Consider the following 24,462-nt stretch of genomic DNA (forward strand, 5'->3'; position numbering starts at 1 on the left):
CCACTCCAAGGGGTGGCTGATCCTTTGACCAATTAGACTATGAAGAAAAAAGTCTATAAAAGAGTTGTGAAATAATTAAATAAATGAATCTTGCTGCACAATTCCTGCCTGCTGGATCTCTCTTCTCCTCCCTACCACTGCGGGATACCATGATATATATCCAGTCAGTTAATGCTGGCAGCAGTCTCAGCCCAAGAGGGGACAATTAGCTATCAACCCTACTGGAAATGCTTTGTCTGGGTGCTAATCACTGGTAAGGCTGTCACTCGCTACTAGCTCCCTGTTGTGACCATAAGGTGACAAATCTGGTTCACAAACAGACACTTGTGCCTCTCAGGCACCAGTCCCAGGAAACACAGCATTACCTTCACATAAACAAACACCAATGTATGAAACTTATGCTTCTGAATGCTACTGAATTTATAGGTAGACTGCCTTGCTGGACACTTTTCAGTTTCCCACCTGCATTTCCAAAGTACTTCTAGCAATTCCCACATAACCTTTGTAATAGGTTTCCTTTTTGCCCTGTACCTGTATATGTAGCACATGTATTGTGTACAAGGTAATGCAAAATTCATGTAAAGAGGTGTAAATCAGCTTGTGCTTTATAGACTCCTGTGGTGGTGCATTCCCCCTCTCCCCCATTCCAGGCTGCACTGTGATCTAAGAAATGCTCATTAGGCCTCAGCCTTGGAAACAACACCTGGGCTCAGCTCTTCCTAGGCTTATCAGAAACATGGTCTGCTCCCAGGAACTGTTGTCTAATGAGGTCCTGTTTTACCTATGAACAGCCTTGGAAAGTATCTTTCCTGACTCAATAGCACAACATTCCTGTTCTCGTACATTCAAAGAGAGTGCTGACCCAAACTGCAGCCAGTATGAAACACTATGACTAAAACCCACTCTCTTGCGACCTTACAAACAGCGGTCCAAATGAGACCCTTTGAGCTCTCCTAGACCGCAGTGGGCTGTGACCAGCATCTCCCTCTGAGGGGGACGCCTTTCAGAGCCGGTGAACTCTCAGGTGTGCTATCCTTGGAGAATCACTGAACAGTGACGAGTCTTGGGCTGATGCCCTCACTCCTCAAGGCCTGACACTTCACCCATCGGGGAATGCAAAAGCATCCAACGTGCGTATTTCACTGACCTCTGAGGGGAATTTTTCACAGGTACCTTGCTTGCGCTGACTCTTTATGTCTGTGTGCATGCACATGCGCATATGCTATAGCAAATCTGAGAAAAATGCTGCCTTCTTAGATGTTTAAGTACCTTGGATATCAACTAAGTTAGGCCTGTAAGTAAGCTGGTGACTTACAAGTTAACCCTACTTAAATGCTGCTAAGTGTTGTTCTTTCGCTAAGTTACTAAGTATAACTCTGAAGTTATAAATTAGGTTAAATGCTGCTAAGTGTTATTCTTCTGTTAAATTGTTACAGTTACATTATAAATTACGGTAGAAGCTAAGTGCTGTTCCTTTGATCATAACAACAGCAGAGCCCTGTACCAAGGCGCACCACTGGAGCTAGAATCCTGTGGCTCTCAGGTAATTTCACATACAGTCTACCAGACATTACCATATCCTCTTATGTAATGTGAACTCTGGCACTAAGAAGTGAAAAAATGATCCTTATATGTTCTGTCTTCCTGTAAATGAAGTGAGGCAAGTTAGCCAAAACTGAACTCAGTTACCATGCCAGTTAACACTGCCCTTCCCTGCAGAACTGCAGTTTTGCACCACTGACAGTTTTTCTAGAAAATACCACTGTTTCCTAGGTAGACATTCAAGACCCAGAGAGAACTTTTTCAACCTTTTAAGCCCTGTTTTATGTATTGGACTGGCCATGTACTATCCCTAGTAAGTTAAGCTACTCAGTGCCCTCATTAGGTGAAAACAGCATTATTGTTCTGAGCTACTGAAGAACTGAGAAGACTCATTTGCTCTGTAATTGCACAGCAGAGGTCAGACTATATCCTTCACTTTATGAATTTCAGTCCAATAGTCCTAAGTTTTGCAAGTATCAGCCCATGTTCTAGGAAAACCAGGTTCAGCCTGAAACCTGTGCATGGGACTGTACACATATGCACAAGGTTGTAGCAAATGCTTGCAAATCTGGCACCCTTCATTGCACATGCAACTGGTATCACAGAAAGCTGTCCATCGATCTAACAACTACAGAAAACAATGTGTTCCATTCTTTTTACTGGCTTACATATATGGAAGACAAAAAAGGTTGGAGATAAGGGTTTCAGTCTTTTATTTATCATTTTTGAAGAGAAAAGAATGACTTAATTCTGACTCCTAGGTGAACCATCAAAGTGACTACAGCCACTGCCTGCAGGTAATACTTTTCCCAAGAAAATGGCATCAACCAATGTGGAAGAATTAACATCAATCAATAAACCTCCTAACGCAACATTTAGAGGTGTCTCATGAATGAAAAACCTATTTCCCAGAATAGGACAAGTTAGCTGCCAATATACCAAAGACACAGAGGTAACATGAAGAAAAAGAAGTCAAGCAGCGAAGCTGACAGTTAATCTGGTGAAGATCCAGCTTTCTAAGTCAACATGTCCTTTTCTAAGGTGGAGTTTTTTTACTGCCTTTACAGTAGATGTTGATTTTGTCCTATCAAGACCAGCCTGCCTAACTGTAATTCCTACAGCTGGTCTGGATTTTCCATGAAGCTCTTTGTTCTCATAGCAGAGCACACTGGGAATTTTCTCTGAATGAGACAGTGCAATTAAGCAAGAGAGCTGACACTTCGAGGCAACTTCTGCAGAGCTGAAGAAGCCAGAATGATGTTGCCATTTACAGAAGTTAAGCCCACAGACAACATTCAGAATTCCTCAGAGAGAGCACACAAAATCTGGGAAAGGATAAGAAAACCCCTTGTCTGTGCTTCAGTAACACAAGACTGCAGTCAGATTCGATTTGACAGTTCTTCTGAGTATCCTTGTAGATGCAAACAAATTGTTCCGTTTCCTACTTATTTCTTGTTTTGTTTGCAAATGGCTTGTTGTGATGTAATATGGAGTGATTACCTAAATAAGAATTTTCTATGTCTGCAAATGCACGGATGAGTTGGAATCCAGATAAAACGCTCAGAAGGTTTTTCTTTTAAAATGGAAGTAGAAAATACCACCTAGTATTATTTCATAGATAAGCAAATACTCCAATTTCCAACTAGCAGTGAAATTACATCTCAAAGTGCAGTATGTAAATCCAGTTCTAAAGAGTAAGAGCATTAAAACTTGCACAATACTAGGAATGCTGCTTGACCTAGTGAATAGTGATGTCCATTTTTACAATATATATACTAGAGTTTTCTTACTTCAAAAGTGAACTTCAAAGCTTATATAGATTCAGCAGCAGCAGCAAAAGGAGGATTAGGGAAAATGTGGCGCCAGTGCTGAATCAGATGGGTGTCCTGGTGATGGAAGACACAGAGAAGGCAGAATTACTGAATGCTTTCTTTTGTCTCAGTCTTTACTGGTGAGGCCAGCCCTGAGAAGTCCCAGACCTTGGAGGCAAGAGAGGAAGGCTGGAGAAATGCAGACTTCCCCTGGTCATAGAGGGTTGGGTTAGAGATCAGCTAGACAGACTTAACACCCATAAATCCGTGGGCTCTGATGGGATGCACCCATGGGTGCCAGGGGAGATGTTGCTGGCAGATGTTGCTAAGCCAACCTCCATTATCTGTGCAAAATCATGGAGAACAGGAGAGGTGCCCAATGGCTGAGGGAAAGCCGGTGTTACTGCCATCTTCAAGAAGGACAAGGAGGAGCCAGGAAAATATGTGCAGTCAGCCTCACCTCCACACCTGAAAAGGAACAGCCCATTCTGCCCGGGCATGTAGAAGACAATAGGGTCACTGGGAGTAGTCAGCATGGATTCACCAGGGGGAACTCAGGCTTGACCAATCCGATACACTTCTGTGGTGGCATGGCAGGATGGATCAGTGAGGGGAGAGCAGTGGATGTTGTCTGCCTTGACTTCAGCAAGGCTTTTGACACTGTCTGCCATAACAACATTAACTTGCAGGTAAGCTCAGGAAATGGGGGTTAGAGGAATGGACAGCGAGGTGGATCAGGAACTGGCTGAATGGCAGAGCTCAGAGGGTCGTGATCAGCAGAGCAGAATCCGGCTGGAGGCGTGCAGCCACTTCTCCAGGGATCAGTACTGGGACCAGTGTTGTTCAGCTTGTTTATCAATGACCTGGAGGAAGGGATAGGATGCACCCTCAGCAAGTTTGCTGGTGGCACTAAACCGGGGGAGTGGCTGATCCACCTGAAGGTTCTGCTGCCATTCCATGGAACCCTGATAGGCTGGAGAGTTGGGCAGAGAGAAACTTAATGAGTTCAACGCGGGCAGGTGTCGGGTCCTGCACCTGGGGAGGAACAGCCCCAAGTGCCAGCACAGGCCGGGTGTTGCTCCTACAGAGCAGCTCTGTGGAGAAGGACCTGGGACTCCTGGTGGATCACAAGCTGTCCATGAGCTGGCAGTGCCCTTGTGGCCAGGAGGGCCAATGTCATCCTGGGGTGCATTGGGAAGAGTGTGGCCAGCAGGTCAAGATGGGTGATCCTGCCCCTCTACTCATCCCTGCTGAGGCCACATCTGGAGTGCTGTGTCCAGTTCTGGGCTCCTCAGTAAAAGTAGCTACTGAAGATGATCCAGTGAAAGGCCACTAGAATGATCAGGAGTCTGGAGCATTTCTCTTATGAGGAAACGCTACAGGAACTGGGCCTGTTTCGTCTAGAGAAGACTGAGAGGAGATCTCATTAATGCATACCGACATCTCAAAGGCAGGTGCCAAGAGGATGGTGCCCAGCAACAGGATGAGGAGCAATGGCCATAAATTAAAACATAGGAAGTCCCACCTCAACATGAGGAACAACTTCTTTCACATTGAGTGTGCCAGAGCAGTAGAACAGGCTGCCCAGGTATGTCATGGATTCTCCCTCTCTGGAGACATTCAAAACTCACCTGGATGAGTTTCTTTGTAACCTGCTCTAGGTGACCGTGCCTGGGCAGGTGGGTTGAACTGGATGATCTCCAAAGGTCCCACTATTCTGTGGTTCTGTGAACTGTTTTGACAATTATATTCTACCGGAAAGATAATTTTATTTTTGGAAGGAAAAAAAGGTATACTGGATTTTCTAGTTAGATATGCTTTGCAGTGAAAGAGTAATGAGAATTGGATTTGTTTAGCTAACTATTTAGCAAAAAAAGCAGCATTTTATTAAATAAAAAATAGTTATAGTTCAAGGTAATCTATTTTTCCCACAAAATTTTGAGGATTGCCCCTTCTCTTTTGGATACAAATTATTCAGGAGATGCACCTCCAGCAGACTTCTGCAAATTGATTTTCTTCTACGCTTTTCAGGCACAGTAGTACATTGCTTCTAGTAGTGATCCCAAGAGATCGTGCTAAGATCCTTAACTTTTCTGCAGTGTAACATAAGAAGACGTACCCTTGTGGTTTTGTTAGTTCTTTGTTAAAATACATGGCTATTTACTTTTTAAAATAATGATACCTTTTTTATTAATGTTGCAGATTCCACTAGGAAATCAATTAATTCCTTAACTAGTGGGATGTGATCCGACGTGAACTTGTAGGAAAATTTTCTGTTTCTGGTCTAGATGAAGCTATTGTATGAATTATTTTAGAAAAATAAATATATAGTAACACATAGTTGTTCACTCCCGTGAAAAGGCTAAAATGCAGGTGTTACACTGATCAACTTTTAAATAGTCTTCAAAGCCTGGAAGAAAGCCTCATATTTGGCATTATCTTCTGACATGTAGAAGATCACTTGTTAAGTTTGTGCTCTTTGTTCAGTTAGAAATTTACATATATATATATATATGTATGTAAAGAAATTATTTTGCTTTTTTCAGAGCCTACAATTGCTGTTTCACTAGTTCTTCCATTCCGCTTTCGTTCTGTTTTTTAAACTTCTACTTGCAAAAGGCAAAATGTGGAAACAACATGCAGATTGGTCTGAGGAAGTTGGGGCTGTTCAGCCTGGAAAAGAGAAGATTGTGTGTTGGTCATAGCAGCCTTCCTCCTTCAAAGGATGCCTATAGGGAAGCTGGAGAGGGACTCTTCATTAGAAACTGTATTGATGTGACAAAGAGGAGTGGCTTCAAACTGAAAGGGGAAATTTAGAAAGGAAATCCTTACAAGTTATGAAATTATGAAAGAAATTATTTACTGTAAGAGTGGTGAGGCACTGGAACAGGTTAGGTTGCCCAAAGAAGTTGTGGATGCCCCGCCCCCATCACTGTTCAAGGCTGGTTTGGAACATGGCTTTGCGCATCCTGGCCTAGTGGAAGATGCCTGTGGCAGATGGGTTAGAACTAGATCATCTTTAAGGCTCCTTCCAAACAAAACAATTATATGATTCCATCTAGACGGTGGAAAGTGTCCAGCTGAGTTAATGACAACCATGGAATAAATAGGCTGACTAACTTTCCTTTTTTTAAAACAAAGAAAATACCAGTGTCATCTGCTCGGCAGTCAAAAGTAAGTATTAAAACAGCCTTTCTGAGATTTCTGTCGCTCTGTCTCTGATTTGGACACTCAGCTTCACCGACATCACCTCCTTCCAGAAACTGAGGGGCCTGTGGTCAAGAATGGAAATCTGGAACTCAGCAGAAGCGCTGGTGAAGGAAAGACTCTGCCCGAGAGGCTTGGGGACAGGGCGGGGCGGTGCGGGGCGGTGCGGGGCGGGGCGGTGCAGGGCGGGGCGGTGCAGGGCGGGGCGGGGCGGTGCAGGGCGGTGCGGTGCGGGGCAGGGCGGGGCGGTGCAGGGCGGGGCGGGGCGGTGCAGGGCGGGGCAGGGCGGGGCAGGGCGGGGCGGTGCGGGGCGGTGCGGGGCGAGGCGGGGCGGTGCGGGGCGAGGCGGTGCAGGGCGGGGCGGTGCAGGGCGGGGCGGGGCGGTGCAGGGTGGGGCGGGGCGGGGCAGGGCGGTGCGGTGCAGGGCGGGGCGGGGCGGTGCAGGGCGGTGCGGTGCGGGGCGAAGCGGGGCGGTGCAGGGCGGGGCAGGGCGGGGCGGTGCGGGGCGGTGCGGGGCGGGAGGTGCCGCCACAGCTGCTGTCCCGCGGTTTCCCCGCGGACGGGCGCGAAGGCCCGGTCCTGCTCATCCAGGGCACCCCTCGGGCTAAGGCGCCGCCGGGACGGGGAGGGGCGGGGCGAGGCGAGGCGGGGCGGGGCGGGGCGGGGCGGGAGCTTCCCCGCGTCCCTCTCTGCCCGCCCTCCTTCGCCTCGGGCGACGAGGGCAGCGGGAGGCGCGGTACCGCGCTCGCTCTTCTGCTCGGTGGGGGCGCAGCGGGCGGCACGGCGAGGTGAGGCCGCCGGGGGGCCGGGTGGGTGGCAGGGTGGGAGGGTCGCCGGGCCGCGGCTCTGCCGGCTCTGTCCCGCCGGGGTCGGCTTGGCTGGCGGCGGTAGGGGACGAGCGGCGGCCCCGGCACGGGGCGTGCGCGGCGGGCGGCAGCCGGCCGTGAGGGCGGTGAGGCCGGCGAGGGGCGGCCCCGGGCGGGCTCCGTCCCGCGGGAACTTCCCGCTCGCTGCCGGCAGTGCTTGCAGAGGTACCGGACCGGCTTGCTGGGGCTTAGCTGGCGTGTTTGCCGGACACTGATAGTACTTAATTAACCTCGCATTTCCTTGTTTCTTCAGCCAGCCTTCCCTCTTAAAAGTCTTGAGCCGGAAACATCTTTGAATATTCCTAGCGGAGGTAGAAATAATAATGTTGGAAATCAATGCAGGTGTGAGATACGTCCTCCTGCCTACCCTTCGCGGGAAGGGTCGGACGAGGTGGCCTTCCGAGGTCTCTTCCAGTCCGGGCGGTGACCTGGGACTGACTGTTCACCATCGTCCTCCTCCTCCTTCCGAGCTAGCCCCGCGTCAGTCTGCTCCTTGCTTTCCCTCTCCGTGAGCAGGGCTGCGGAGGCCTTACCCCTGCTCCGGGCACTGAAGACTTTTCAAAAGTTCATGCCTCCAGAGGCCTTCCTTCTGCTTGCAGAAGTGCTACCCCCACTTCTTCAGAAATTTTTATTCGGCTGTTGGGTACAGAAAGAACACTGTTTATCGCCTGGGCCCAGGATGTTTGCCTTGCTTTACTTCATTGGTTCCCCTTGTCAGCTTGAAGATAGAAGGAGTTGATCAGATTTTTAGAAAATCGTGCTCCTGAATTGAACTTTTTTGAATGGCCTTTCATCTTACATTTTAACAGCATTTTGCTCTTAAAGAACTACTTGTAATGTTGAATTTTTTTTCTCTCCTGGTGGGAGGTCTGCATGTTTTACAGTCAAACCATGTGTGCAGCTTTGCAGTAGTGGGGAAATGGTAGCACTGTAGTAGGTTTCTCATCACATATCTAAATTCAGTGTACTCTGTTTCCTAATCTTCGTTTAATATAAATGGATGTCCTATTAATTGTGATCTTAACAAGCTAGTTCATGCTGTTTGGAAAAAATACTGGCAACAAAATATATTCATAAAAACAAATGAACAGTATGGCTAACTCTTGAGATAGTTCAAGTGTATAAGTTTGCATGTTTAATTTTATTTTCATACACAGTACTACAGGTGGTAGTAGTATTTTCTAGAAGTACACCTAGGCAGCACATCCAGGAACATGTATTTTTCCAGGTATTCTAGGACATTTTATCAAGTTATTTTTGGTTAGCTGACTTCTCTCATTGGAATAGATACCTACCTTAAACCTCTAGCATCTGTTTTGCCACGTACCTGTTTGGGAATTCTCTTTAATCAGATAAAGGGCATTGAGGGTGATTGGTTATTAGCGTCTTGTAAAGTAGTCGTTTGAAAGAAGAGAGTTCTTGAGCTGAAACATAATTAGTGGTAACAGTCACCCTGTGCTTGGACAGATAGTGCATTTTTAGGGTTTTCATAGTCTTCTGATCTGTTACTTCTAGTTTAAAATGCATTAGAAAAGGAGGACCTGAGACCTGAATTGACTATCAAATGGTTATTTCTGAGCAGGATGAGCGTGAAGTTGTTGAATGGGTTGTGGTGAAAATGCCCTTCCCTTCCTGTGAAATTGTAACTTGATAATTTGGGTAAATAGTGACTCAGTGACATTCATTCAAAGTATAGAAGTTTGAGTAGTGGCTGTTGCTGAATGTTTCAGGGTGTTTTTTTTTTTTCCTTTTTTTCCTGCATTTTGTAGGTCCCTGTGTAAGGCATATAGGAAGTTTGTGGTCAGCAGGCTTGAGTTCAGTGCACAAACTTTAAATCTCTAGTGGAAAAATGTTTGTTTGACCTCTTGACTTGCAAGTTTGAAAAGAAAAACCACCCCCGGACAGTGTTGCTGCAGAGGATGATAAGAAATCTGTGCTGTGTTTTTTGACAGTGTACAGTTCCTGACCCCTATGTACGGTTTGTACAGCCTTGAAAGCATAAAGGCTGCTGCTGGCTGTAGCTGGTTCTCACCATGGGGCTGTGAATAGTGGTGCTTGTAAGTAAGATCCTGCTGTAAGAACCAACTGGATTTATCTTTCAAGGATAATCACTACTGTGTATTAACCATGAACAAAATGAAAATTGAAAGGTTTTGACTCATTTTTTTCTGCACTCCATTTCCACCCACCCACAAATGGTCACTTTTTTTTTGGAAGACTGGGCACACAAATGTTTGCTCTCTAATTCACTTTTTAAAGAATTACTTGTTTTTCCAATTTTTTTTTTTAATAAAACCAAAGTTCTAGTACCTTTTATTCTGATTTACTTGTGTCTGGGTATAACTAACTAACTTGTCAGTGGAAGAAATTTTGAGTTAACTTGCTTGGTTAATCCAGCAGGCTTTAATTCAAGCAGTTGGACATAGGAATTTTGTGACAATATCTGAAAAAACGAGCAATTTCTCCCAGAAGCTCAGAGGGAAGTTGGAAAAGAATCTGCAACAGGTGGGGATAGTACCACTGTCTGTCTGAGGGAGATGGGAGGAGGTTCCCCATTCTGGTCCAGTCTGGTTCGGATGGGATCTTGTGACCTCTCTGCTGTGTGGTAGTTGGTCCTTGTTGGGGTGGGTTTCTTTTTTTTGGTTGTTTGCTTTCTGTTTGGTTTGTTTTTTATGTGTGGGGGGATTTTTTGTTTTTTGTTTTTTGGTTTTTTTTTGGTCTTGTCTCTGGTTGTGGCTCTACATTTCCATAGGGGTTTTAGTAAGACTTTGTCCTTACTCAGGTGTCCAAGGAGCTGTGCCTTCACTTTTCAGTGGCTGCTTCAGCTGTGCTTGGTCTTTAGATGCTGCTCTGCCTTATTCTGGCTTTGTACCAGTGCATTGGCTGGGTGGCAGAGGAGGTGGTTGGTAGGCAGGTGTGCTGGTGGGAGATAAGGGAGCCTTTTTGCTACTCTGTCTGCTGTGTGTCTATTGACTTTTTCATCTTTTTTGATTGTTCCTGCTCAGCAGGTCTTATAGAAGTATACAGATCTGGACCCTGTGAGCAGAGAGACTTGGCCTTGCTTCTGGGAGTCTGAAATGCACCATTTTGTTTTGTGTTTACCCTTAGTGTGTTGGTCTTGAGGGTTGGTTGGCAAGGTTGTTATTTATCTGTAGTGGAAGATTGCTATCCTATATACCAGCTATCCTACTTCAGCTGAGTACAGTAAAAGAAAGACTTGCTCACTGTGGGAAGTAAAAGTATGCTGTATGTTAATTTGCTTGAGCATCTCTGAGTCTAAAACATCTCATTTTCAGTGTGGTACCACTAGTTTGGCAAAGCAGAAGGATGAAATCTGCTGTTCAGAAGTCAGGAATTTTACGCATATGCTTATTTTTACATCTGTCGTGGACATTGGTGAAAGATGGAGTCTTTCGTGTTCAGTAAAACTATTTTCTTACCCATAAAATCAGAAACTTATTTTATATTCAGCTCAGATAACTGTGCCAGAGCAGATGTTTCCTGAAAAACAGCATGTGCAAATGCATTTTCATGTAAATGTGCTTATTGAGCTGATTTGCTTATCTCTCCTCTGAAATATGAGTGTGTATATCCATGGCAGAATGTTAAACAGTTTTTATTTTTAAACTATTGCAAGAGAGAATATCAGTATTGCAACTGAGGTAAAATTTTGGGTCTTCAGTATGCGAGTGGAAGATCCTTCTGTGTCTTTCATATTTTTCCTCTTTCTTTTGCTTTTCCTCTGTTCAGTATAAATTCCTAATTAATATAAATTATTTAAGGGCAAACAACACTGCCTTTTCTAGAAAGAGCAATGTATTGAAGTCAAACATGCTTTAGGGAAATCAGCACTTTCTTGCCTGTTTGTTTTTAACAGCTGAAAACAGCAGAAAAGGTGCTGATGCTGCCAGATTTGTGTACTATCTAGGTGTATTGGCATTTTTTAAACATGGTTTTATGCCCGTGCTTTAAGCTGCATGGTGAACTAATTATTCTTTCTTTGAACAAGATAGTTGCTTTACCTCCTTAAATTTTTGACCTGAACAACTAGTCCCATATATTTATCCAGTAGATAAATTCCAGTGCAAGCTGTTACTGCTGATAATGTGAACCATTTTCTGTAATTCTGACAGCTATGAGGAAAATATCAGTTATTTTATTCAAGTCACACTTGGAATGAATCATTGCATCTTGCAGTGCTATGTTTGTAGTTTTTTCAAGTGTCAAGTGCACCTACTAATAATGCTCTTGTAGCAAAGAGCAGGATAGGGATGACTTCATGACAGGTTCTGACAGATGTTTTTTAAAATACAGTATTTCATTCTGGTATGCAAAATTACCTCAATTCTCTTGTTCTTACCTTAGGTGGCAGTGCTAATCATGCCCTTTGTGCTCTCATTTTTGCTGCTCTGGAGGTCTGTGGTTCTTTTCAGGGACCACATGTAAGACATGGTGGCTCTGTACTTCTCACTTTCCTGATGACACAACAGGAAAATAGTCTGTGCAAGATGTGTGTGTTTCTGCAGTTCTTAGCTTTCTACTGGAAATTTGTGCATAACTCTCTGTGTGTTTTAATCTACTGTATCTTAATTTTTTGTTTTACAAGAAAAAAAAGCACGGTTCCTCCCCATGCCTTTGCTTCTTAGTGTTGACCTTACTTCATCTGTATGTGGCCCTGTGGATGTTCACTGGAGCTGTGCTGCATGTGTCCCTTTGCTCCTTAGATGAGGTTTCCTTTAGGCAAGAAACTCAAGTCTCAGGTGTTAGACTTTTTTGCATTCTTTCTTTGGATTGTTTTGTGGTGTGTTTGTGTGTGAAGAGGCAACATTTTCAGAAAGTTGCATTTTACTCTTACATATTCTGGGTATTCCACCCTCAAATACAAATTAGCAAGCTTTTCAAATGAACACACAGATTTGAAACCTTCATGAGTCTGGCAGTATTGTGCACTGACTGCTGAGAAAAGAGGAGAAGATGGATTTTTATCTTGGCTGCAAAGAGGGAATTTTGCAGAGGATGCATGCGCACTCTTAGGTGTAGGTGAGCTGTTAAAGGACTTAAGTGCTGGATGTACAGTAAAATCCACATTTCTGGTACCTGCAAAGTGGTGCCACCACATTCTTCCCCTGTGTTTACAGTGTATGTTCACATGAAAACCCTTTGAGAGCTGCTACCATTTATTAACTTTTAAAACCTTGCCACCTGTGCATTGCAGCTGTAGGGAAGAGTTTGCTTTGCTGAAGAGCATGTACCTTGAGAGGTTGTACAATATATTTCTAGTAAGTGTATCCATTTTAGATTGAACTAGGGCCTTGTGTTGCATATGTATTTGCTGTCTGCCTGGTCTTCTGTGCTTATTTTTGCTGTCTTTTGTCTACAGGAGTGCAGACAGAAAAGAAGTTAATCTCATTTTACAAGGGAGCAATCTTCTACAAACTACAGCTGAAATTCCGAGTGGAGTTTGAGGATTCATAAAGCTAGATGCCATTAGGCTTATTAAGGCCAGATTTTACCGTGTCATGAAATGAATGTAGCCTATTTCAAAGAGAATTGCAACTGCCCTTTGGCCTGCCAATCTTTTAAAATGGGCTGTTTCACAGAAATTATCCAAGTCTCAACAACAACCAGTAGTATCCCTGGTACTGCTAATTCATTATTTATTTTCTGCAGGAGCAGAGAAAGCAGCTGAGGATCAAAACGGAGAACACTTAATTCAATTTAGCATCGAAATCAATGGAGTGTCTGCTCATATTCATATTAATTTCCATGTTTAGATTATCCTTTAAATAATTTGATTCAATCTGGTTTCCTTATTTATTTACAAGCTTGGGAACAAGAAGTTAGAATAGTAGTATCAGCTGGAATGAGTTGAAACGGCGCAATTTTAGGAAGCAAAGTGCAAATTCCTCCTCAAACAGCAAGACTAAGTTAATTTTCTGAGTAAATTAGGTAAACGGAATCTATCCTCTAGCCCAGTGTTGTCAGCTTAGCTTTTTGGGTAGAATATATGATAGAAGGATAGCTGGTTCTGTTTACTGCAGATTTTCATTGTATTGTTATCAGTATTCAAGACATCGCCCTCAAGACCGCGTGAAGCTTTATGTACAAGCTAATAGTGTGCGATGACCTTTTTTTGTCTTTCAGATGGAAATACCTGGACAGGTCAACACTAATACATTTACCTTCCTTGCTGGGTGTAGGCCTGTCAGCTGAGAGCTGTTGCATTATTGCAAAGAAAGTTTTATTGTGTGTATAAAGTAACTGTAATTGGGGATGCAGTATAATGTGCCGTTTTTAATTTGCAGGTTTCCATACTTGCTGTGGTTCTTCGGATTTGTTTTTTTCTTGCAATGGTAGGACTAGGAAACAGCTGTCGCGGGATGAAGTCTCCACCACTCCTCATGGCTGCACTTGTGGCGTGCATAATTGTTTTGGGTTTCAATTACTGGATTGCAAGTTCTCGCAGCATGGATCTGCAGGTAACATTCCTTTTGCTCTGCATGTCCCTTTGTACTTGTGCAGGTAATAAGCGTAGTTCACAAGAAGGATGATTCTCCTTCATGTGGCAAGTCAGGAACTTCAGCTTATTGTAGGAACTTCCATAAATTTTACAGTTGTTGCTTACCAGTAGTTGGAGACTGGGACAATGGGAGTACATGAAAGGAACCCAAAACTTGAACGTGCCTGCATGAGTGATACTTGTTACTTCTGCTCACACAAAGCATTCAGCTGTCTTGGGGCTGTTTCACATTAAACATGTGACAAATGCCGTCCCCTGTTTTTTGTCCCCTCCTCCCAAGCACCCCCAGTTTCTTCACCATCATGGATGTAGACAAAGCAGAAAAGGCCTTGGCTTTTGGAAGCCCTACTCAATAGTAACAAAAACATCTTTATATCATGAACCCTGTGTTCATCACAAATCTAAAACAGAGCCCCACACCAGCTACTGCGAAGAAAATTATCTCTACCCCAGTCAAAACTGGCACACTCATATCCCTAGATTTGTCTTCGTATGTGACCCATAAGATTGTTCGCATACTTTCCCACCCAGTACAAGGAAATCTAGGTTGTTCAGTGTCTAAAAATCTAAATTTGTGTTTCTTAGTGACCCTTCTGAAGAAGGACATGCAAGTCATATGGAATAATTACCTTGTCTGATGATAACTAAATTTTTTATGGCTACTGAGCTTGGGTTTTAATCCTTTCTGGAGCATTTGTTCTGAAGTAGGGTACGTGAGTCAAGTTTCCGGTTTGTGACAATCTGCAGGACAGGTTTGGGGTTTTTTTGTTGTTTTTTTTTGTTGTTTGTCTGTTTTTTGGGGGTTTTTTTAAATTCTTTTTTTGTTGTTGTTTTGCTTTGTTTTGGTTTGTTTTTTTGTTATTGTTTTTAACAAGCTAACCTAAAACTTAACAACATGTTGATTAAATGTGGCTCATGAGAGCTCCTTCCCAGTTTATCCAGTGAATTTGTATCCTCTTTGTAACTGAGCCAAATTTTAGTACTGAGTTGGTAGCTGAAGGAGTTGAACTCCTGTTTCACCTCAGAGTGGGCACTGTTCAAGCAGGACACTTGTGTCTGGCCATGCGGTTAGGGGTACGTCTTGGTTTTCCCATATGACTTCTGAGACTCTGGTCATCCCTTGCTTTCCCTTTAGTCAGTGACCTCAGGATGGTGGCTACCAGTGGGTAGTAACTGTATCGATATTGCTAAGTTTTGCTGCACTTCCATGAAGCAGCTGATAGTGAGAAATATGCCACCATCCTAGTTTATCTTGGTCTCAATAACCTAGAGACACAAGGTCCTCTGTTATTACTGATGTACTGTACCATCTTGTACATTTCTGCCAAAGTTAGCCTGAAAATTACTTCACTTGTGCTTAGTCATGCACTCTGAATGGAATAAAAGCATAGCTGAAGACATGGATGGGGCTTCTAAAGCACTCTGTAGAGCCATTTGTTTGTTGGCAAGACTTTGCAGCTATTACAACTGAAATGAAATGAGTGCTTTTCCTTGCTATTCCAGCTAAACTGCAAGTCTTCTTTTCTTTTTTTTTTTCTCTGCCTCCTCTCCCATTTCTTGCTTTCTGTGGTGGAGAAGCAGAGTAGGTGGGTCATAATATGCTACATAATACATAATATGCTACAAACTGTGGTGTAAGAAGGTTTGGTCCATGTTCGTGGAGTCTTGGAGCATGCACATTTTTTATTATATCTAATTTTTAATCCACCTAGAATCACCAGGTCTTTTTTCATATGGGTAGATTCTGTTGATATTCCAACCCCTTTCCATGTTTTTGTATTCGTAATCACTGCTGAAGAAAAATTTTAACCCAAAATGTTTAGAAACAATGTCCTGCAAAACTAACTTAGTACTTACAAAAAAGAAGTGGAGGGGAAGGGAAAAGAATGTGAAAACATCAGGCTTGATTCCTTAGCTTATGTCTCTGTATTTGTATGTACTGGATGTGATGGTGTTGAATTTTCTTCTGACTGTAGCTGCTCTTCAAGCAATCAAGAAGAATGATGATTTTCTGTTTATGAATGAATTTTTCTTATACATGTCTTTGTGTAATAGCCATCGGTGAGTTGTTAATATAAAAGTTGGGCAATATTGTCCTCCCTCTGCTTTTTTCTAGCTCTTACAGGAAATCAGATTGATTTGAGAGCTGAGTTTTCACACTGAGTTAGTGTAGGACCAACACAGAAGTGTAGAGCTGTCAGAATTGTATGGGTTACATTTAAAAAATTGTTTGACCTTGTACTTCAGAAAGATTGTAGACTCTTATCTTTTTTATGTTTATGTTTTGATTTGGGGTTTTTTTTAAGCTCAAGTACTGAGCTTTTCATTTTTCTTATCTTCAGGTGAAATTTTGACAGTGCCTACAAAACATGCACTCCTGTTAATTTATGTAAAACTTGGGAGGTTTGTGTCTCTGTGTGTATGACAAGTATCCCTGGCTGACCCAGGACTTTCATGATACCGGCATTATTAGAGCTGTGAAATTTGCTATTCCTTGAATACATTGGACAAGATTCTGGCAAGGGGGAAGCATTTCTGTTTGCTTTGGCTAATCTGCTCTTCCTCAGGGTCGAGTCATGGATCTGGAAGGCAAAGTCCGCAGGGCAGCAGCGGAGAGGGGTGCTGTGGAGCAAAAAAAGAATGAATTCCAAGGAGAGCTAGAGAAGCAACGACAGCAGATCGACAAAATTCAGTCCTTGCACAGCTTTCAGATGGAGAATGCCAACAGAGTGCATCAGGAAGAGAAGGTAGGGCTTTTTCTAGCCACGGTGGTCTGTGAGACTGTGGTCTACCAAGACACACTCTGCAACAGAAAGTGTTGCTCACATGTTGCAGCTGATGGGCGTACAGTCAGTGTTAGTGTGGCAAAATGTTTTATGATTGTATGGTATTGAGAAAATGGACCTTGAATGCATGTTTTAACATTTGCTGTAGAGCTTAGAAATACTAGAAGCCGCAAGTTCTGCAGTTCTGAATAAAACTCTTACCCCCTCTATAAATCATTGTTACCATACTTGGATTGGCCCTTGGCTTTCTTTCCTGTATACTAATGTTTTAAAAATGAAGAAAAAGAGGAAGACGCTCCAAGAGATATATTCCCAAATATTTGTAAGCGTAAGTGATTGATGTTTATTTCTAAATGCATTACAAACTTTGTGGCACCTTGGCTTTCTGCCTCTAAAACTCAGTAGTATTGGGAAGACATGAGAAGGTAAAACTTTCATGGCACTGCTCCTGACAATTCAGCTTTGCCAGGGGAATGGAATTCCTTTGTGAAGAATGTGAAAAAAGCTACTTAAATAGTAGTGTGTATGATTCCTGCTGTGTAGTGTCTTACAAACTGTTTTGCTGTATATTTTCCTTGTGTTCCTGATACAGCTTTGATTGCAGTTGTTAGTCAGTAATATCACTTTTCTCCCTATTAGCAGAAGCATTGAGTTAGCAATTGCTTCTCCTGTAGAGTCTCTTGGCTGAAATTTATAGATCAGTTTTCCAGGACTATTACGTTCAGCAGGCTGAACAGACACATCTCATGATGGCAATACGTGCTTTTCAGGTAGCAGGTTCACTGTGAGGGAATGGTTTGCTGCTCAAAATGTGATGTGTGAGCAAAATACCACCAGTTTAATATTTGAAGGACATAGAGGAACAAAAATTGAGTAAAAGTGGAAGGTAGAATGTGCTCATCAATGGTGTATACAATTAATTTATTTTGAAATATTCTTTACCCCAAGTCTTCAAGGAAGTAATAAACCAATTCTTTTTTACCTCATTTGAGACAAACGTTTCTTTGATAATTTCTCTCTTCTTTGTGTTCAGTCTTTGCATATACTTTAAAAATATGAGGTATAGTTTTGTCTATTTATTTTTTTAATTTATGTATTTTTTAAAATGATACCTCAATATTCAGACAGGATTCAAGTGAGTAATCAATCTTGTTGTTACTTCTGCCTCCTATTATTTGGTGTTGCTACTGAATGCTGTGGCATTTTCTTGCATTCTACTTCAGTCCTACAGGGAGTGAAAACACATGCGTGAGTGGAAAAAAATAAAAATCAAAGGTAAGAAAAGGGCAAATGTAATGCAATATTATGCTTCCTTTCTGTAAGTAGATATAGCCAGAGTTACTAAAGGGCACTGAAACTGTAAGGGCTGGCCACAGAGTTTATAGCACAGGCTAGCAAGATGGACAGATGCTGAGAGAGTTTTAAGGAAGTTTAGAGAATGAAACGTTACTTCTGCCAAGCATGGTGTGCCACCTTTTTGTTTCAAATTTCTGGCATCAGATGAATGGTAGGTGGCACCACACAATACACTTTCCTTGGGGTGTTTTTGAGTCTAGAGGACATGTGGGAACTGTTCATTAAATCTGGCATCCATGCCAGGAGAAATGGTGAAAAGTATTTTACAGAACTAGAGCTGCTGTTGGACATGGGGTGGAATGTGGTGTCTGGGGAAGACTCAGAGTGGCTTCTGGAAAAGAAAGTCTTTATTCTGAAGTATCTTGCTGTTTTCTTCTGAAAGAGTCAGTGTTAAAGGCGAGGGAGACAACGCATTCACACCTGGAATTGCAATGGCTTGTAGAGATATGCAGCCATGTGGTAAGACAGTGGTATTGCTGGAAAGCTGTGCATTTGTCAAAAGAAGACATCAGCCAAGTTGGCATGGATTCATCCACTGTAATTCAGGAATGCCTCTGATACGGTGGCAGGAAAGAGAGGAAAAACTTAATTCTCCTCACTAATGACCTTTATCTGAAGAAGCTGTATAGGATCAGAGGCTATTCCACAGAGGGATGTGGAATATAAGACTCTTTCTGAGTGCTTTTTTGTTTGTGTGTATCTATACCCATGTATAAGTGTGTTTTGTATGTTCATGTCTTGTATACACACACATAACCTTGTTGGTTGGCTCCATGGATTCCAGTGGAATATGTGATTCCTGGGAGGAGAGTAATGAATTCACCCTTTCTGATTCTGGGATGCTTGTTCCTTGAACTGAACTTTATTTGCTCTGTGAGGATTAGCAGCAAGTATTTACCTAGACAGGAAGAATGAATGCAGATCCAAATCCCAAGACTCTCAACTCATTTTACAAGTATTTTACAACCTCTATAACTAACTAGAGATTCTTGAGTCATAAATGAGATTTTGCTTAGTTCTTCTTACTGTTCTTAAAAATTAAAATGCTTTCAGCAGAGGTGTAAGACTGATTGGTCCATCTCAAATCTCCCACTTTTTCAGGAAGAAATTATGGTTCTTCTGGCTATAGAAGAAACTTACATCCAAGGCATACTTACACAATCTGGTCTTCTAACCAAAAGCAACTCCTGAGTAACATTTGAGATCAATTGTAATTGCAGTTCATCTCTGCTCACTGTGTTTTATTACTCTGCTGATAAAACACAGAATAATTATAGTGCTGATTTACTTTCCTACCAAACTAAAACACCAGTAAGGTATGTGCCGAGTTAGTCATTGTTACTAGCAGTGTGGTAATCTCTTTGAGTTAAATCTGTGTTCTTTTGTAGTAGAAGTGTCTCTGTGCTACTTGAAGTATGAGGGCATAGAAAGTAGGTCGTCTGAGCCTGTTATACCAGGTGGGCTCACCATTCACCGAGCCAATATAATTCTGAAAAATTGCTATTGTAATTATTTTCTTAGGTCTGAGTATGTATAAAACACTACTGTCACCAGTCTGCCTTTAAAAAACCTGCTTGAATTTTTAAGGATTAGTGCAGATTTAGGAAATGGCTTCTGGAAATCCATGCAGAAATAGAATGAAGAGATCAAGTAACCTTACTTGAACACTTGATAACCACAATTCAGGAATGCAAAAGGGCTGTTCCTAATCTGTAAACAATTTTGTAAAGAATAATATTCTCTGTGGTTGTTATTCAGGGCTCATGGCTTCTGGGATGTACAGAGCCACAGAAGTCTCTTTGAAGAGCATAAGTACAACAATATGTTTAATATCACTTAACTGCAAGAGCGTGATTTTGCAGTTCGTAATTTTCTTTGGATTTACATATATCTCCAACCTAAATCTGGTTTTACTGAGGAGAAGGGCCAAGGTTTGTACGTTCTATGTGAAGCATGTCAGTGTCCTGTTGCTGAGTATCTTTTAACACTGGCCACAGCTGCTCTCTGGTCCCCTCCCTCTGGGAAAATTTCAATTCCCAGCACAATCTTCTGACACAAAATACCTATTGGTATGCACAGAGTCAACTCCACTCAGAAGGAATTACAGTAGTCTGCAGGGAGAGAGAAGAAAGGTGCCTTTTCCTTTTCATTGAAGGCTATATGTGTTTTATCTTTTGATTCTTTTTTTTTCAACCCAAACAATATTGCATCTTCTAGTTTTGGAAAAGCTTTGAGGTAAGGAAGCACTGCCTCATGTCCCATATTTGCCATAGCACGATATTACTAAATTAGCAAGAGAAATCAGTATGCATACTCATAACTGGTACAGCAAAAGTCTAAAAGATCACTTCTGTCCAAAACATATCTTCACATGGTGGGAAGAAAAAAAAAGGATGAGACCAGCTGAACTAGAAAGAAGGAATTTAGAGTATATGTAGTTTAAGCGTTACCTCTTCACAGCTAAATGAATGGACAGAAAGCCAGAATTTGCATTAGCTATACCTATGGAAGTTTTATATTAATATTCTCATATCATAGGATTTTGTTCTGCTTCCATTGTCTATTATTTGGGGTTTATTTAAACATAACAGTACAGTGAAAGTCCTGCAGTTTCACAAGGCTTTTTTCTTCAATCTACTTGCTGTTGCCCTGTACCTGTAAAAGTAATTTTGGATTCATGTGTGTCAAATTCCACCCTCTTGTGTTGAGATTTTAAGAAAGTAACTTTGCAGTTTTGGTGGTTTTAAAGGCAGAACTGCACCATGTCATGGTGTGCATGTCTTTGTGTCTTCCATGACAAAACAGAGATTGCTTTTAGCACAGGCTTTGAAACAAGGTTGAGTCTCAGATCTTTGACAGAACCACTCTTCAGAAATAGAGGTGGTTTTTTGGGTTTGGGTTTTGTTGGGTGCGTGAGTTGTTCATTTGGTTGGTTGGTTTTTGTTTGGGGTTCTTTTGTTGGTTGGGTGGGGTTTTTTTACATTTATTGAGGAAAAGTGGAATTTCTGAATGGAATTCAGTTTATTGAGAAACAGATTTAAATGAACAGTGTCTTCTCCATTTTGAGCTTGAAATTTGTTGTCAGGCTTACTTCAATTGATGTGCCTCCACTGAAGTATACATGAGTGTGCAGCACAACAAGTAACCTTAAAGAGAAATATTTCCTTAGGTATCTTATTTATGAACTTTCCCCCCACATACTAATATGCACTTTAGCTGTTAGTCTCTTAGCCTGGAACCAAAAAGCCTTTTTGTGGCTAGTTGTCATGTTTTAACCCCAGCTGGCAACTAAATACCATGCAGTCACTTACTCACTCCGCACATGTCCCCCTACATTTTTGAAGAAAACTCTGTGGGTTGAGATAAGAACAGTTTGATAACTGAGAGAGAGAGGAATAAAACCGAAGAGAAACAAGACGTGCACAATCCAATTGCTCAGCACCTGCTGAATGATGCCCAACTTGTCCCCCAGCAGTGACCGGTGCCTCCTGGCAAACTCCCCTATTTTATGTCCCGACGTTCTATGGTATGGAATGTCCCTTTTGCCAGTTTGGGACACCTGACTGAGCTTTCTCCTGGTTTTGTGTGCAACTGCTGGCTGGCAGAGCATGGGAAATGGGAAAGTCCTTGTCTTAGGGTAAGCACTACTGAGCAGCAACTAAAATATCAGTGTGTTGCCAGCATTATTTTCATGCTAATGCCAGCGTAGTGGTGGGGAGCCGTGGGAGTGTGCAAGACAGAACCACGCTTTTTCTTTGCTGTAAGGACTTAAATCAGTTTGAGTTAATAATGAAATGAGAGCCCTGCTTTTCCCTGATTAATTATAAATGGCTGTTTCTGCATGTATAAATCTTAGCTTCCCATCTTGCTTTATTCACGGTTGGATTTGTTCTTACCAGCTGAGTTACTGATTCTGTGGCTTATCTTTGTCTCCTTTGAGCTGTATTTGTGAATGCAAAGCCTCTTTTTTCTTAAGTTTTAGTGTTTACACTCATCAAATTCTTTGCTTTCTTTTTTCTGTTGCAATGTCTCATTATGCTTTTTTATACACCACATACAGTCAGTGTTAGAAAGCATATATGTCAGTTCAGTGTGCTTGGGCTAGCTTGGTTCTTGAGAGTAGCAAATGCTGAAGGAGTTATTGTGGTAATTCCTCCAAGGAATGTGTGTATGGAGAATACTGTTGGGCGTTATTCAGATCAAGTGCATTTACATAGTTCAAAGTATGTGCTCAAAACAAAGATTTCAAATAATTTTTCTCAAAGCTTCCTCATGCATATTTCTGTGTTATGTTTTTTTATTTTGAAACAGTAACTTTAGCTTTGTCTTTCTTAAGTAGAATAAGACTTATGCGGACATGTTCTGTGGTGAATCTTTGGCAGCTGTGATTAAAAAATTTGCTGTACAGCTGGAGCAAGTAATTTTCCCTCACTGCTGGGGGAAGTGTGACTTTTGAGTTTTGGTTTCTGAAGACCTGCTGTCCACAGCATTGTCTTCAATCAAAAGACTGATATTTTTCCTCTTTGATAGTCATAAGGACTTCTGTGCAAACATATTTACAAATACAACAAGCTGGTTCTATGTTACTGAGTTACTCTGTCACAGAACATCAGATTTTGATATGGTGATAGAGTGATTTTCCAAAAGCTGGATATTTTGCTCCTGGGGATTATAGCTATTGTTTCATGGGCTGATTGAAGTTTAAAATGGGAGTTTCTTTCTATAACTGACTATTGGCATGTGTCTGCTGAGTGCTTCCCAGCAGTTTTCATTCTTGACCTGCATAAAACCCCAAAAGTATGTTTGCTTAATTTACAGCCACAAGATGAAAATTAGTCAACACTTGAATGACAGGAGGAAGAATGGAAGGCCTGATGTTATTGACATAGTGAGATTGGAAGCTGGCAGTTGCAGTACTGTCCTGTAAATTATTAAACAGTATTTCCTGCTCAAGTTAAACAGCGAACTAGATTTTAACAGGGTTTTTCCTGGACTTTTGCCCACCTGTTCAAGGAAGTAGGTATGGTATTGCCAAAATAAAGTTTTATATGCAATCCAGAAAGACAAAGGCACACTTCTTTTTTTCCCTGTTGTAATTCAAAGAGAATTTTTTTAATGTGGAAAATAACTTTTTTCACTTCAGCTAATCACAGTTATTATTGTCCTAATGTACAAAACATGTAACACTTGTATGTTGTACTGCCACATAAGTGATCCTGGCATTTAGAAATTTCATTTTAAGGAGAAAAACCCCCCAACCAACCCCTCCTCCCCCCAATAAAAAGATTGCCCCCCCCAATAAAAAGAACCAAAACCAACAATGCCCCCAAAAAACTGTAAGAACATAAAATTGCTCTATCATACTGATTTTTCTAGTCCATTGACAGTTTCTCATAATGGCCAATGCTGTATTATCTTGAAGGTGATAATCTGGAACAACCTGACTACATTGTTCACACATTAGCAAAACTTGGAATTTCCACTGAAACATTAACTTCCTTTCCCCAATAACCAGTGAAAACAAATTTATTTTTTATTTAGCTGTCCTATGAGAAAGGAGAGGGAGATATATTAAACAATCCTACATAAATGTTTTTATTATTGTTTTTTGATTTTCTATTTGTGTTTTAACAAAGGAGCAAGATGTTTTTCCTTGAGGTTTCACGGTGGCGTTCACAGAACAGCTGTACATATAGAATGGTGTAGAAATACTTAGCAACAGCTGAATGACCACCTCTGTGAAGTGGGACTCTTTAAAGGGTCAACCAAAGACAAATCTACTACTCTGGTGGGTGCTAGCCACTCAGGTTTATTTAACGCTGCGCTTCATCTAATCAGCTGGCTTTTATTACTGTAGCCTTTGTGAAGAAAGGCACTGACAATGTTGTCAGTGTTTCAGGGTGACTTGGGCAGACAGAATGGGTGCTGTTACTTCTTTTCAGGCTTGGACATACGCACACATCAATACTAGAGCAGAAACTTTGGGAAACAGGGGAGTTGATGTATTCTCATCTGGGATCCTTGAAGAATACTGAAGTTTCCCAGGACAAGGATAATAGCGGTACTGGCAATAAAGCCTAAGAAATACCTTCCTAAGACTGGACTGGATTTTTTCTGAAGAGCTGGTGGATCTCTTTTTTGTATTCTTAAGAACTCTTCTGCATCAGACTTGCTAAATGTTGAATATGAATAATGTCACTTAGGCTTGACTTGACTCAGTTTTCAGATGTTTTGGGGTATGTGTGTATATGAAATGGTAGACACAGACTGATGGAAGAATAGACAAAAAATGTTTGTATGTTTACTACCTCTTCAGAATGAGAGGGAGAACAAAGTGAGGGAGTGGAAGAAGGCTGCTCCAACATGAAAGCAAT

General features: G+C 41.9%; 1 protein-coding gene across 3 annotated transcripts in view; it reads left to right on the forward strand.

The window, feature by feature from the left end:
* The first annotated feature begins 7,230 nt into the window (after positions 1-7,230).
* Positions 7,231-24,462, forward strand: part of GOLM1 (golgi membrane protein 1) — a 36,606-nt gene continuing 19,374 nt past the window's right edge. The window contains exons 1-3 of one of the 3 annotated variants that reach the window (XM_039566568.1): positions 7,231-7,348; positions 13,732-13,905; positions 16,514-16,693. In XM_039566568.1, the coding sequence (XP_039422502.1) occupies positions 13,777-13,905; positions 16,514-16,693 (309 nt within the window). In that variant the 5' untranslated portion in view covers positions 7,231-7,348; positions 13,732-13,776. The remainder of the gene's footprint in view (positions 7,349-13,731; positions 13,906-16,513; positions 16,694-24,462) is intronic. The other 2 variants (XR_005603776.1, XM_039566567.1) reach the window with 2 other exon arrangements.

The sequence above is a fragment of the Corvus cornix genome, chromosome Z, assembly GCF_000738735.6.
Source record: "Corvus cornix cornix isolate S_Up_H32 chromosome Z, ASM73873v5, whole genome shotgun sequence".
In the NCBI taxonomy this organism is placed as follows: Eukaryota; Metazoa; Chordata; class Aves; order Passeriformes; family Corvidae; genus Corvus; species Corvus cornix.